This window comes from Mchenga conophoros, linkage group LG12 (assembly GCF_057382185.1).
Source record: "Mchenga conophoros isolate Kocher_MC1m ecotype Shallow Benthic linkage group LG12, M_conophoros_male_GT1.1, whole genome shotgun sequence".
Taxonomy (NCBI): Eukaryota; Metazoa; Chordata; class Actinopteri; order Cichliformes; family Cichlidae; genus Mchenga; species Mchenga conophoros.
In genome coordinates, this window is record NC_140537.1 from 33,302,140 (window position 1) to 33,317,797 (window position 15,658).

The 15,658-nt window shown below is 39.8% G+C and overlaps 2 protein-coding genes across 4 annotated transcripts; one reads left to right on the plus strand and one right to left on the minus strand.

Annotated features, from left to right (window-relative positions):
• Positions 1 to 8,186: 8,186 nt before the first annotated feature.
• On the minus strand, positions 8,187 to 11,025 carry h2az2a (H2A.Z variant histone 2a). 3 transcript variants are annotated; one of them, XM_085295390.1, is made up of 5 exons: positions 10,856 to 11,025; positions 9,817 to 9,894; positions 9,583 to 9,696; positions 9,323 to 9,452; positions 8,187 to 9,202 (listed from the first exon to the last, which is right to left on the minus strand). In XM_085295390.1, exons 1-5 carry the CDS (start codon positions 10,961 to 10,963, stop codon positions 9,141 to 9,143), a joined length of 492 nt encoding a protein of 163 aa, XP_085151516.1. In that variant the 5' UTR covers positions 10,964 to 11,025; the 3' UTR covers positions 8,187 to 9,140. The 3 variants fall into 3 exon arrangements, with proteins under 3 accessions (XP_085151516.1, XP_085151515.1, XP_085151514.1); XM_085295389.1 differs by having other exon boundaries at positions 10,860 to 11,014; XM_085295388.1 differs by lacking the exon at positions 10,856 to 11,025 and having other exon boundaries at positions 9,817 to 9,900.
• Positions 11,026 to 11,433: 408 nt separating this feature from the next.
• On the plus strand, positions 11,434 to 14,827 carry LOC146563043 (transcriptional regulator protein Pur-beta). The gene has a single exon (XM_085295387.1). It carries the CDS (start codon positions 11,605 to 11,607, stop codon positions 12,520 to 12,522), a length of 918 nt encoding a protein of 305 aa, XP_085151513.1. The 5' UTR covers positions 11,434 to 11,604; the 3' UTR covers positions 12,523 to 14,827.
• The last annotated feature ends 831 nt before the right edge of the window (positions 14,828 to 15,658 follow it).

The following is a 15,658-nucleotide window of genomic DNA, read 5'->3' on the forward strand; positions in this document are numbered from 1 at the left end:
CCTCCTAGAGCTAATTACTGGCCTTCAAGGTAGCTATTTGTACCCTCAAAAGCAGGTACTGAAAGGTTTACTAATAATGAAGATGGCAGAAAAAAGACAGAAAAGCAAAGAAGTAGACTGGAGGCTGTGGTTTCTTAGAGCCCTGACTGTGGATCAATCGCAGCTCCCATAAATGGAAGATCTCTCTGGTACCCCCTGGAGAGAGGATGACAAACAGAGAAAGAAGAAGGAAGGATGGGACACAGAAACAAGTACAAAGATAGTAGGGAAGGTAGGTACATTATAGATAAACGGGCAGTGTTTGGGGTGTCGGCCAGCATCAGAATATCCTAATTTTGAGTGCCAAAAAGATACACGTATGTTTGCAATATTAGTTATGTGAGTCGCTGATCATAATTTGGCAGTAATATGCTTCTCTAAGAGGGTTAGTGTGATACAGATAAATTCCCTGTGTAAAGGGTACCTTAGAGGTCAGCGTTTTGGTGAACTTACCTTATCTTTTGAGAGTGTAAAGGTGACAAGGGTCTCTTCAGATATTTTATCAGGACAATAGGATATGCTATATATATCCAGTATAGCATATCCTAACAACTGGGCACATGCAGATTTAATACCTCATTTAAATTAAATATGATAATTATTCTGCTATTAAATATTTATTTATATTTATATTTATTTTTTATTTAAATATTTTATTAAATAGTTTCTAGAAAGGGACTGTGTGAATATTTTAGGACTCATTGTGTTTGGCTGACTGCACTGTACACTCCTGGGTATACTGAAGATATCCTTTCTCCACTGTGAGCTGAGACAGCCCCTCTGCTAACTGTACCAGATGAATGGTTGTGTGTGCTTAACCTCCTAAGACCCAAACTCTTTCATGGCATGCATTTTTAAATTCTCTTTGCTATTTGGGCTGTTTGGGACCTGATGAATATAAAAACAAAGAATTTCCAGGTTTTTTTTATACCTGATTTTATCTCTGACAAAAATAAGATTGACATACGAGGACATTTGTTTTACATTTCAATCAAACATTTGCAGTATAATGTCCTCGTAAGTGGTTATCAGGCCCTTGTAGAGTAAAATTTCATATTTTGGTCAAGACATCCCAAAATGTGATGTCCACATATGTGGACGCCAGGTCCTAGGAGGTTAATCAAATGAATAATACAGTCAAAACATGGAAAAAGCTAATTCAGATAAACTAGTCACCACATGAAAAAAATGATTTCTTAGCTGTTGTTTTACACCATAAACGGCTGCTTTCTGTAGCTCAACACATTGTGAGTGACACTGAACGCATTCTTCTGAACTAAAACATGAGCTGAAACAGGCTACTATTTATTTCAAAACACCAAGAAAAAATTCCAAGAGGAGTTTAAAGCATCTTATTTAGTGCCTGGTTAATTTACACTGTAGCTTAGTGTAGCTTTAAATCAACCATCCCTGCATTTCCTTTTTTTTCCAGTATTGTGTCTCTCTCTTCCCTTGATACTGCACCTTCTGCACACAATCACATAACAACACATACTGTGACAATCTTTTTACTTGAAAATATCTTGAGGAGCTGCTTTTTGTTTCCCCACTGATACTAACAGTCTAGTCCGTATTTTACTTTCTTCAAGGAAAAAGTAATGTGGAATCCTTCACGCTTTGTTAGAATGCGTGAAGTTGTTGTTTTTTTTACATTAAATAACTTCAGGAATTTACAGGTTTGAAAACTATAGAAACAAGTTGAAAAAGAATTTCTGAATTCTTACCATGTAAGCTGTCCCCGTTTTGTGTGGTGCATTTCAGGCAGTGCAGAATATAATGGGAGCTGAAGGCTGACCTCTGGCTGTCACACTCCCACCATCCTCGGGAGAAAACTGTAAAGAAGGAGACAAAGGGAGATGTAAGAATAAACAAATGATTCTTACTCTTTGAAGATGTGAGGCAGCGCTGGCTTTCATGTGTTCCCACAGAGGCCCACATTCATGTGGACAATACATCTGATGTCACTCTCAATCACAGAAATCTTTACTTCATGTGCTGGAGTTCCTGAGTTTGCAGCTGCTTCATAACCAACTTTTTTTTTTACCTGAAAGTCTGAACATCAGGTTTATTTTAGAGGATTTGTTGGACAAGGTGAAGGAGTAATCTGCCATCATATTTGATGGTAATCAAAGAGTTCCTTTGCAGATATTTTACAATAATGCTGCTCCTTGTGGCCACATGATTAGCTGTAAGGATGAAACTTTTCATTAGTCCACCACTTTTCTCCTGGTAAGGCCATAGCAATGGGTCAGCAATGGGTATGACCAAATCTAGACCCAGAGGCTGAGCTTCTGGGTATCTCTAAAATAAGAAAGTGTGCGACATTTCAAGTCACAGCTGTCTTCAGTTTTGCAAAAAAATATATACTTTGTCCTCTGAAATATAATCAGTTCTTGTTCTGATTATAATGTTAGATAAAGGCACCTTTGATAGCATATTTGCAGTGCTGGAACCTTTCATAACACTGAGAATTTCGAGTAAACTGTGGCTCACTGTGCACATGAAAGTGATGCATTTCACACCCGCGCACATGGTGTGATCCTCCTTGCTATCAGTCACACCCTTTGATGTGTACAAATATGGCAAATTCAAATGTAATTCATTACTTGTTGTGCACTTGCAGTACTTAAGACTGACACAAAATCTCTAGGTACAACAGTGTGCCTCTGCACCATTTGGGAACTACAACTTCACACAATAAGAAGAAGAATTGTGTGAAGTTGCTACAAAGCTACAAATGCACTGCAAAAAACAAAACAAAACAAAGCAAAAAAAAAAAAAAAAACACAATAAAAAACATTTTTCTCAGGTTTCATGGGCTTTCTGATCATTCTCACCTAATAAAGATATTAGTGTTAAATTAATCCACCCATGAGCTCAATCACTCAATATGTGACTAATGATACCAGGTCTTAGAGACGGTTGATTATCACTGGCTTGTTTCGTCCAGAACATTTTGTTTCCACTTCAGGAAAGTAGTGACATTACTTAGAAAGAAGACTTTTATTTACATTTATTTACAGACTTTTCATGCCTGTCCTTGCTGGGAAAAAGTGTTACAAAATGTGTCAAAAATGTTAAGTTTAATTTGTTATTATTCAGCTCAGTTCAGAGCCAACAATAATACAGAGAAATTATTAAAAGACAACAAACATTATACCAAAAAATAAAACACTGTGAAGGCGAGGTTAGAGGAAGAAGCTTGAACAATGATGAAATCAGACAGCAATGAGCATCAGGCCAAAAGAAGAACAAATTTGCACTTTTATATGCGATATGAAATAAACAAATAAAATAGGATCCAAAAGATTCAGAAGGATATTTGTTCATTGGAGACCTTTTCAAAAATGCAGGGATAATGTGGATGTAGATTTTAATGATCTAGGTATCACGCTCTGAAAAAAGTGAAAATGGAAGTCGATAGAATGTTGTGGAAAATATAAAGAAATTCTGGAAATTCATAACTGTACCTAAATACAGCACCACAGGACATTACGACCCCTCTTGTGCTCGAGGTGCTGATCTGCCTTTCTCTCCGTCTCCCTGCTACAACTCCACGTGGGCGCGTATGGGCAGAAATACCTGCTTACCTCCTCCCAGGAGTAGGTGTGGCCACCTGAACTCCAGCTGTCTCTCATCACTATCAGCTGCAGTATTTAAACCCGGCTCTCCTTGTCGTTCACTCCCAGTTTGTTGTACTATGTTGTTGGTAGTATCACTTGGGCTCCCATTTCCAGTCTTACTTACCTTTGCTTGTAGCTTAGATTTATTCCTGGAGGGCCAGCTGATTGCTTGGGGAGAAGGCTGGCTCTAAGCCCATCTACAAGAACTATTGGTGAATAGTGGGAAAAGTTGGAGAGTGGAGCCTGGGGAGATATTTAGCATTGAACCTAAGAGTCAAGTTTTATGGAGATTTGGACTTTTGTGTTGAGCTCCAGGCTAATTAACCTGGGAGAGGAGCAGAGTCTGATTTGAAGGTCTGGCTGAACTACTTTGGGGATCTCGCTTCTCGAGTGATTTGATTCTTTTACTTCTAAATGAATAATCTGAGTGTGGATCCTTGCAGATTTATCCTGTGGAAGAGATTGAGCCAGACCCCCGAGAGTTTGTTTTGCATCATTCTCACTTGTTCTGTTTGCAATTTCCTCATTAAAATCTGTAACCTTTTCAGAGCATCTGCCTTCAATCTTTTGGTTAAAAGAAAGGGTAACGCATGTATTTTGAGAAGCATCCACTGCCTGACACTGTTTTGAAAGATGTTTTGTTCCACTTTCATTTGGACCTGATAATGGGCAAAAAAAATAATGAAACGCCGTGACTCAGTTTAGGTTTGTCGTGTAAAGAGAAAAGAAAAAGTGTCTCGGTGTATTCGAGAACTGTCCGCAAAGGTCAGCCCTGTTAGCAATGTAATAAGATCCTGTGAGCCACCACACATCCGAAGCAACGCGTTTCATCATTTCAGAGTCATTACACCTCTGAGTCAGACATAAGTAAACAAAAGTTCAGAAGTATCTGTGATTTTATTTTTTTTATAAACTGGCCTTCTGTTCCTGTCACCCAGAGAGGTGATTGATCTTCTGCCGTCTCATCACTCGTCTCTTCCATGTAATTTGCAGTTCAAAAGATATTATCTGACGCTTCAGCCTGTGGGAACTGCAAAAATAATGAGATGAGCACGACAATGAGGTGTTGTGGTGATACAAAACATAAAAACTAGCTTGTCATAAGGGATTATAGAAAAATTAAAAAGCACTGCAAAAAAATGAGGTTTTTAATGACTGGGTAAATACTTAGCTTTCTCTGTTTATTTGGAAACATAAGGCTAGAATACACATTAAAAAATGGACAATAGGCATTACTTCTGAGTGTAATGCATATTGTTTATTTTGTACATTATGGTACCTATTATTGTCAAAAAGAAGAATAAAGTAGCATAAAATCATATGATTGTGCAGTTAGATCCACCCCTTGATCTTCATGTCTGGCATAAACACACCAGGATGACATCAAGACAGCGATAACTCAAGGCTTCCCATTGAGACCTAAGCTGGGTTAAGTTCATCTAAGTATATGGAAACAGCTATCCTTAAGCAGCCCTATGAAAAACGACGGGGTTATGGTCACAGTCATCAGTCAGAATGGCTGAGTATTTCCAGTTTGCCAGTCCAACTCTCACCAAGAAACAGAGTGTTGAAGGATTTCAATAAACTGGTAGTGTATTTGTCATGGTTTGTGCAGGGAGGCGTTCCCAGGTATTGACATGAACCCCACATGCAGCGAGGAACATGCGAAAAATGCATAACTCAAGCTTAGGCCAATCAGGTCCCAAACCTCCAGACTCATGAGTAACACCTCAGACCAAGTTTTTTTTCTTTTCACTACTTCTAAGCACTGTACATCTTGTTCTCTATTGTGTGCCTTTTTCTTATTTTGGAATATATTTCTCCTATTTTGCATGTATCCCTCTTAATTGTTGAGCACCCATAATTTTGTTGTAGATGTACAATGACAACAAAGGGCTATTCAGTTCTATTCTATTCTGTATTCTTAGATAGAGGTTTGCCCTCAGATTGTCACAAAATATAGGCTTGATCAGGAATCAGAGTAGTGACTGAGAACTCAACTAATACTCTAGTATGGGAGAAAGAAAAATGGCAAATATTTAGACAGTGGTTGGGAAAATTAGGGAAAGGTAAGATGGTTTATGGTGGACAGAGGACTTGGAACAGAAGTCTGAGTACATCTAGTGGATGAATCGGGTATGACAGGAAGCAGGAGCGAGGCCGATCAGAGTAACTGATGGTTTTGTAAGCAAAAGACCAAAAAGATGCCATAGTTGACCTTGTGTCACAAACAAATATTAGATATTTTCTTTTTATATTCTCTAGGAAAGTCTTTGCTCTCATGAGAGGTGTGTGCTCTCCCCAGCTGAGCTGAAAACTGCCAATCACTGTATGAGGTTTACTTAACAACTGGATCCTTTTTAAAACTCTCACTTCTTCTGTAATTAATGCATGACTACATTTTTATTTTTATTCAGAAATTCCACTTTAATAGAACTAAACTAAACTAGTTAGAACTAAGATGCAGAGTAATTTGAAATAAATAAATAGGAGATATCACCAAAGACAACTTATACAGAACTTGCATTTACAAATTTGCAAGTAACTGCAAACTTTGTAGACAGCTGATCACATCATGAGCCAAACTGAGACCATTACAGTTAAATGATATAAGGAAGCGGGATGTTATCTAATATAGTATTGTTCTTGAGAATAAATAGTTCATTTACAATTATATTCTACATCAGCCTGATTTGTTTATGTGTGCTCACTTAAATAACCTTATATCTTTTATTGTAGAGACAAAAAGAGAGTAATCAAAATATTTACAAATATGATAATATCCAGTTTTGATTGCTGAAGCAGTAGTGTGAAAGTAGTGTGTGGGTGTATAACAACTAGCATCTATGATGTGAATCTCCAGTTCTACCATGTATTCAAGGGGCTATTGGATTGAGATGTGATGACTTTGTGTACATTAAATCATTAAATTGTCATGATGAAGAAACCGGTACGAGATGATCGGAGCTTTGTGAGATGGTTCATTAACCTGTTGGAAGGAGCCATATGAAGATGGGCATGCTGCGATCTTAAAGAACGTGGTCGGCATCAATACTCATGGCGTAGCGTTTACATGATGCTTGCAGAAGCATTATTCTGATCATCAGACCAGGCAACATTTTTCCATTCTTCTATTGTCCACTTTGTCAGTGGGACAAAGAAAACTGCCACTTTTCTCGGTTTTTTTAAACCATTTCCTGTAAAGCCTAGAGATGGTTGTGCAGGAAAATTCTAGCAGATCAGAAATTTCTTAAATATTGAAATAAGCCAGCAGCACGGTGGCACGGTGGTTAGCACCGTTGCCGCACAGCAAGAAGGTCCTGAGTTCAATTCCATCATCAGGCCGGGGTCTTTCTGTGTGGAGTTTGCATGTTCTCCCCATGTTTGCGTGGGTTCCCTCCGGGTACTCCGGCTTCCTCCCGCTGTCCAAAGACATGCAGCTTGTGGGGATAGGTTAATTGATTAATCCAAATTGCCACTAGGTGTGAATGTGTGAATGAATGTGAGTGCGACTGGTTGTCTGTCCCTGTGTGTTGGCCCTGTGACAGACTGGCGACCTGTCCAGAGCGTACCCCGCCTCTTGCCCTATGACAGCTGGGATAGGCTCCAGCTCCCCCTGCGACCCTGAAAAGGAAAAGCGGAAGCGAATGAATGGAATGAATGAATGAAATAAGCCAATCTGGAACCAGCAACAACGTTCAAAGTTGAATTAGCTTTCTTCTCCATTCTGTTGAGCAGGTTATCTTCTCCATGTCTGTATGCTTAAATGCATCAAGTTGCTGATGTGTGATTATATATTTGAGATAACAAACAGTGGAACAGGGGTTCCTATCAAAGTGGGCAGTGATTGCATCACTATTAAATGCAATCACTGCCCACTTTTTTTTAAATGGAACTTAAGGCAGGTTTAAATATCTGATCACATGTCGTAAAACCCTCTATCTTAGTGATGCATAACAATCATGCAATTAAAACAACTGTCAGTAAATTTTACAAGAATGTTAAGAGAACTGATGGTATATAAATTGAAATAGACGATTTGTAGTTTTTAGAAAACCTTCCCATGTTTTCCGTTTGGGGTATTTTCAGTGTGGAGATATATTTAGCTGTAGGATAAATTATTATTAATGTCAATGTAAAAAAGAACAGGCTTATTTAGTGTACGGAGTAACTGGCAATAGTAGGGGATAACCCTCCTGACATAAAAGCCTGAACCAGTGTTAAGACCACTTGAAATTTCTAACTTGAATAAGATCTCAGAAACATAAGCTACTTTATAGTTTAGTTTTGATTGGATTTTATATTAACATTAATTTTCTGAAATTATTTTTATGCAGAAAGCTTTTATCTGGTACTGCTGTTTTGAGTCATAAGAGCACAGTCTTGTTTTTAACCATTCTGGAGTTTCCAAAATACGACTATAAGTCAATGTGAAAGCATATTTGGAGTTATGCTCATGATTTGCAGCGTCACACGTAATGTTCCAGTCTCTATAAATGAGTTTGTTTCAAACCAAGTCAGAGATAACATGCCAATGGTGTTTATTCAAAGATAAAATAGGCAAAGTCATTTCCCTGAATACAGCTTAAAAAAGAAAAAAAGGCTCCAAAATCTGAACGTTAAAAATGAAATGGACTTTTAGAAGGGGAATATAAATATATTTTTAGTATGCCTATATATTTTGGTAGTGTAGACAAATGTTTTCAGCGCTGATTACTTATCCTCTACTTATTTTCCCAAAGTATCAGAGTACTGAATGTACCCAGTGGTGATATGTAGCTGACAAATGGCAGGACTTGTGTTCCACAGTGAGGCAACAAGTTTACAATCAGTGTTTCCCAATTAGCTGAGGATTACACTGTTAATACGTAGTTTCAAGTTTAACACATTTTTTCAACTGCTGTAAACATTAAGACAAAACACTGTAGCAGGCGGTTACAACACGTAATTTCATTTTGATGTAAGAAAAAAAAAAGTAACTTTTAATACATCACTATTCTTGTGCAGTTCAATTTTTTTTTTTTTACAGTAAGTCAAAAGGAAAAGAAGCACCATCTTACTATTTAGCTGTTATCCAATTTACTTTCAAAAAAGAAATTCTCCTTAAAAATGTGTCATAGTAAATATCATAACTTCAGAGAAAATAACCACAAAACAAGATCTTTTATATAAAAAACAGTTTAACAATTTGTTTTTTCAGTATAAAACATTACACAGAGCCAGGCCAATCAAACAAATTCACTGCCACCATTTCAAATAATCATTAACTCCCCAGTCAAACGCTCTACATTAACATACAAAGGGTTTACTGTCTTTAAGGGGTTTTCTGTACTTTTTATCTAGTTATTGGTAAATATAACAAACACAAAGGCTAACAATCACTCTTCGTTTGCTATAATATTAATAATAAAAAAGAACAAAGGTGAACTCCTGGTCCGTTCAAAGCCCAAGCCCCCAAATTTCTGGTCAACATGGCATCTATGCAGTCTTCTGCTGGCCCTTCTTCCCAATGAGGGATTTGTGAATGTGGGGAATGACACCTGAAAGCAAAAGGAAATGTACATGAGATTTACATATATAATCTGTAAATAGAATACAATCTGTACACAGATGGTTTATATAAGATATCGATTAATCAGTCCAGAAAACTGCCAGCTCACCTCCTCCAGCAATGGTTGCCTTGATAAGGGAGTCCAACTCCTCGTCACCACGAATGGCCAGCTGCAAGTGGCGAGGAGTGATACGCTTCACTTTCAAGTCTTTGGAGGCGTTACCCGCCAACTCTAGTACCTGGAAAAAACAAAGAAACAAGGATTCATATCAACAAAAAAATTAGCTACAGTGAAAACAACCAAAGCTGACATTAAGTAACACTGTTAATCAAAACAAAGTTTAAAATGGAGGGAATGGGAAGTCTTACTTCAGCGGTGAGGTACTCAAGGATGGCAGCACTGTAAACAGCTGCTGTGGCTCCTACACGACCGTGGCTGGTTGTGCGAGTCTTCAAGTGCCTGTGGATACGACCCACTGGGAACTGTCAGGAAACACAAGTAAGATAGTGGTCCAATTTTCTTTTTCAAAAGCAAACGTCCTGTGGCGTTTAACACCTGCAGCAAAGCCACAAACTGCACCACGACAAATGATTGACATTTACCTGCAGACCAGCTCTCTGGGAGCGCGACACCGCTTTCGCCTTGGCTTTGCCACTGTCTTTTCCTGCTTTGCCACCAGCCTGCATTGAGTGATTAAACGGAAAAGAAGAAGATGAAATCAGAAAGTGGAAGCAAATGTGAAACGAATACGCCTGACTTGTATTAAATGAAAAATAAAAGACTTAAAGTGACATAGCAAAATCGAATCTGAATAAATTAGAGAGTCACCGCTGAGCTCTCCGTGTTATTGTTCTAGTAGTTTACGTTACGCCCGGTTCAACAGTTGTCGCTTTCCCGCCAATCAAAAATAAAACAGAAATGAAAAGTAGCAACGTTAACCGGCCCCGGAAACAGCAAGTATACACCCTAAAGATAAAATAACCGATTTAATAGAGACAATAACGACTCCGTTCCTTAAAAAATACGAGAACCTGTCAGCAGGTTGCTGGCAGTGACCCCGCGACAAACAAAACAGACGCGCCGCCTTAAGACCGTCAGCGGTCAAGTTTTCATTCAGAGATTTTGACAAAGAAAGTTGGACTTACAAAGTCACCTGGACTCAAATAAAACACAAAGTAGTCTTTACTAATTTGCATCACCTGCAGACTTATTTTAAAGGAATTATTCAGCAGCTAACAGTTAACCAGCCGTTAAGCCAACGAACTAGCTAAAGTTAGCTTGCAGTTACTGCTAAAGCACCATCCACAGGCTACACCGACTCAAAGAGCAGTTTAATCTCTTAAATGAGCGACCCACCTCCAAAAATTTGCAAATATACCCAAAACAACTCGGAACAAACACTCAAAGCTTAAAAGCAGTCTACTTTTAGCCGAAAATCCACACGAATCGAACTTCTTACGGTAACGATAATGCTAATGGTTTAGCTGTCAGTTAGCTTCTTAGCAAGCTTGTTAACCACACACATTCTGCGCGGATTTCCCCAGTTCAAATTCAAAGCAGGACTTTCTACAACTGCACAGTTATTCAAGCTAAAAAACGGCAATATATCCTATAACACGTTGAGCATTACCCCGAGTTCACATACCATTTTTCCCGACGCGTTATTTTATTGTAGCGCTGAGTAGATTCCAAACAGTTTCGGCTCCCGAAAGCAAAGAAACAATAAACCTTTTCGCAAATCGTTTGCATGCAACCCCTCGTGGGAGCCGAGAGAGCCAATAGTTGAGTGCGTTGTTACTTCGAATCTCAGTCTAAACCAATAGCCTTGCCCTTTGCAGAAATTCCACCCATCCCCCACCCTAAGCTCATCGTGCCTGTCTTTGCGCACGAAACCACGAAGTAGGCGGGACTGTGTGTTTGTGTGTAGTGTCCTTCCAGGGACATCCATCCTAAAACCGTACAAAATACATAACAAAGCGGGCTATAGCTCGGATTAATTCAGTGAAATCCATGAAATTCAGTGCAAGGACACGAATAACGTCTTCAAACGTGTATATTATTCTACTGGCGTCATACATGAATTAGTTATGGCTGTAAAATGATCTCTAAATGACATGTACTCCACTGAACATATGCTACAAATAATCAATAAGCAGTTATGGATTGCAAATACAGTATCTCCTCGAATGTCATCTGGAAAGCCGTTACGTTGTCTTGACAGGCAGGAGAAATAGCGAATGAAAACTTGGGCTCTTCGTCTGATGTTTTAACTGACAGGCACAACAGCCAACCGGAGCTCAGCAGTCAGCGTCCGGTTGCCTCCGTGAGCTCGGTAACAAGGGGGGTGGGGGTCAAAGATACGCAGAGAAAACGGGCTGCTGGTGGCGAAGATGGCGGATGGGGATAGTGGTAGTGAGCGCGGTGGCAGCAGCGGTGGCGGAGGGGGTGGAGGCGGCGGGTTTCAGCATTACCAGCGGGAACCGGAGACCCAGGAACTGGCGTCGAAGCGGCTGGACATTCAGAATAAACGTTTCTATCTTGACGTAAAGCAGAACGCCAAAGGCCGGTTCATCAAAATCGCCGAGGTCGGAGCTGGCGGCTCCAAAAGTCGGCTGACCCTCTCTATGTCAGTTGCGGCGGAGTTCCGTGACTACCTGGGGGATTTCATAGAGCACTACGCCCAACTTGGGCCTAGTACTCCGGAGCAGATTGCTCAGTCCTCCGGTGGGGATGACACCGGGCCTAGACGGGCCTTGAAGAGCGAGTTCCTGGTGCGTGAGAACCGAAAATACTACCTCGACCTAAAGGAGAACCAGCGGGGTCGGTTTCTCCGGATCCGACAGACCGTCAATAGAGGCCCTGGTTTCGGAGTCGGAGTGGGTGGCATTCCCGGTGCTGGCCTGCAGGCTGGACAAACCATCGCACTCCCGGCCCAAGGCTTAATAGAGTTCCGTGACGCCTTGGCCAAGTTGATAGACGACTACGGGGGAGATGAGGAAGAGCTTGCCGGTGGCGGAGGGGCCGGGGGCTACAGCGAGCTTCCGGAGGGCACCTCAATCATGGTGGACTCCAAGCGGTTCTTCTTTGACGTTGGATCCAACAAGTATGGAGTTTTCTTGCGGGTGAGCGAAGTAAAGCCCAGTTACAGAAACTCTATAACAATCCCCTTCAAGGCGTGGAGCAAGTTCGGGGGAGCGTTCAGCCGCTACGCCGAGGAAATGAAAGAGATCCAGGAGAGGCACCGGGATAAGATGTACGAGAGGAGAGCCGGAGAGGAGTCGGAGGGAGACGATGTGGACGACGATTGATGCAGAGAGGAGTGGTGGCTATTTGTGATGGAGCTGACAACATGATGCAAAGCCTGGATATAAACGGAGAGAGAGGAACGACTATTCTGTGCATGATGAAATGAATCCGGAGTTAAATAATTAAAAAAAAAGTATATTTGACTGAGAAATTACTGTCTATATAAGAGAATAATGTTATAAAGTTTAGGTGGATGTTATAGCTAATTGAGTGCAGACTGCAGTAGTCAGCTCCTGTATGAGATTTCCCCTTTGATTTAAAAAATATATATGAATATATATATATATAAATATAAATATATTGATTGTCCATATGACCTCACATGTAGCCCAGCAAATTAAGTTTGGCAGAGACACAGCAGTAGATTACCGGTACCACTTTCTAGTTGACATCAAATGGTAAGAGCTCACCTGGCGCTGACCTGTAGTCTGTGTGATGATAATAAGGAAGTGTGAAACATGTGACATACCCAAACCAGCAGGTGCAGTGTGCCAGTGAGCCAGAGCACCTGCACCGTTCACCATGGCTGTGTGTGTTTCTTGTCTAAAGTGACCTGTAATGAACAGCTTGCCCAGACAGACCCACAACGCTCAGAGCCACAGTTTCAGCTACATGGGAGTGGGGTGGCACCCTTGGCATCGCCGGACATCCTCTCAGCCCAGTGAGGTTCCCTGTAAGGTGATCTGTTACAAGCACACGACTCATTTGGATTCTACAGACAATCCAAATGAGTTCAAATGACCTCCCACCCTTCTTCTCTCCTTGTTTTGCACCCTTCCACTTTCCCTCCTGGGCATTCCTCAGGTGCTGACTTCTTGCTCCGATAGCTGAATTGCGGTGTGGCCTGCTCACACGTGGCTCGTTGTGTCTCAGGGCTGGCAAGTCCCATCTGTATTTTGGGGTATATATCTATATATATCAGCACTACCTGTGCCTGTGCATCATCCTCAAGAGGTTCTGGGTGCAGATCTGGTCAGCCAGTTGCTGCAGCTGAGCCATCTGTGGCAACTGATGATGTCTCCTAAGATGCATGGCCACGTCTGACCCCTGTGACCTTCTTCTCAAAGGGGGACGCAGTGAGCTCAGGCCTGTAGCACTGGTCACGAATTTAAAAAAAGCTTAATATTGCCGGGCTTGAGCTACAGTCTCAAGGGTATTGATCTTGTTGACTCACTTAGGGTTCACCATTTGGATCCTCTAATCTTGAACTCAGACCATTAATGACTGAAGTATTATTCAGTCTGATTGTAACATAAATTAGGTGCTTTTGGAAAACTAAAACCCATAATGGGGTGCTGTACCTAAAGGAACATAAAGAAAAATATATATACTGGAAGAGATTTACTTACTAAAAAAGATCAAGTATAGATAGAATTATTTTTCAAAAGAGATATATTAAAATATGTCTTAGAAATACGAGACATTTAATAGATAATGCTGCCTAAAGTGGCTTATTTAAAACACTAAACTTGGATGCAAATGTCCAGGGTGATATTTCATACCTGCTTTTTTCCTAACATGTCTTTTTTTTTTTTCCTTAGAGGAAATTAAAGAGAGTACAACAAATTGATAACAGAGTATGTTATAGCAATTTATAGAAACAACTTCACTGAAGTAGTTTGTCAGCAAACACTCAGCACTCCAGTTCACTTTACAGAGCATCGAGTTGTCCCCTCGTTTCAGTCCACACCTTTTAACCCATGTTTTGTCATGAATTGGCTTTCCATCAGTTGCCAAATGGCGCAAACATAAACACCTGAAGTCATCGACATTTCGTCTTTAGTGCTCCTTTTTAAAATATGATCATTTTTGCATGCCTGCTCTTACGCGGAGCTGCCTTGTGTTCTTTTCTTTTGCATATTCTGATTGCTGTATAATGGTATTTATCCATATTTTTTGAGAGCGGTTTAAAGTTTTATTTCTGCATTGCAATAGACAAAAGAAAGTTTACTTCACAGCCTAATTAAAAAAAAAGCCACAACTTTCCCACATATTCTGGGAAATGTCACTCTCATTGTCCCATTTCCTTTGGTGTGCAAAACCTCTCGTTGAATTTTACTTTACCCACTTCAACACAGCAGAGAAATGCCATATGAAAAAAATAAACACCTGGGAGCAATAGTTTTTTTTTTCTTTTCTATTGATATGAGTATACTATATATGATATTACACATGCGATTGAACTACATCCTTCTTCCTGTACTGTGTTACGTGAAATGGCAGCTGTTTCAGTCATGTGTGTTCTGCTGTATTCTACCAAGTTCCTTTCAACGAGAAATAAAAAAAAAAAAGATTTTTTGCTCAGGAGAGGTGTGGTGTTTTTTTTTGTTTGTTTGTTTTATTTCCCAAAACAAAAGACAGACAGCAAATAATATACTTGCTACCTAAACCCATAAAGTCTCAGCAATATAATCAAAAATGCTTTCATTACTATGCAGACGTCAATAATATGTCCTTGTAATGCTGGGTGTGATTGAACAGGAGTCTAAAACTTGATATTCAGTTTAATATAATAAGAAAACTATCAAATATTCAGATTTTTAAGAAGCTGCAAGGAGAGAATTTACTTAGAAATACCTTTATTAATCTGATACAGTTACCTGCTGTAGCTTCAAGATGATTTAAAAAATTTTCATTTAAAATTTGTGGAGTTACATGATATGACGTGGTATGACACATCAGTCCTTGAAGCCCTTTATCAGCAGTAGAAGAAGTATTCTATTATTTAATTTACGTACCGGTATATAGGTATGACTGCAGCTTATTCTCTTGTAACAAGTCAAGGCTGAGTCTGTTTTGTGCACAGTCCAGTTTAGTACAATGGTTTCTAGCCCTTCGTCATGAGTGGTGAGGATGGGACAATAAAACATAATCTGTATTTAAGACGTCTATTATAAAAATGAAATAAATTTTACACTAAAGTATCAACTGCAGTGATAATGCATTTGATAGAAAATTTGACAGAAAACATCCAGTTCCCTGTGTGAAAATGCCTTGTTGTTGTCGGAGGAGAACGGCCAGACTGTTTCAAGGTGATAGGACGGCAACAGCAACTCAAATAATCAACTGTTGATAAACCGAGGTATCTAGACAAGCATATATAAATGCGCAATATGCTGAACATTGAAACTGCTGCAG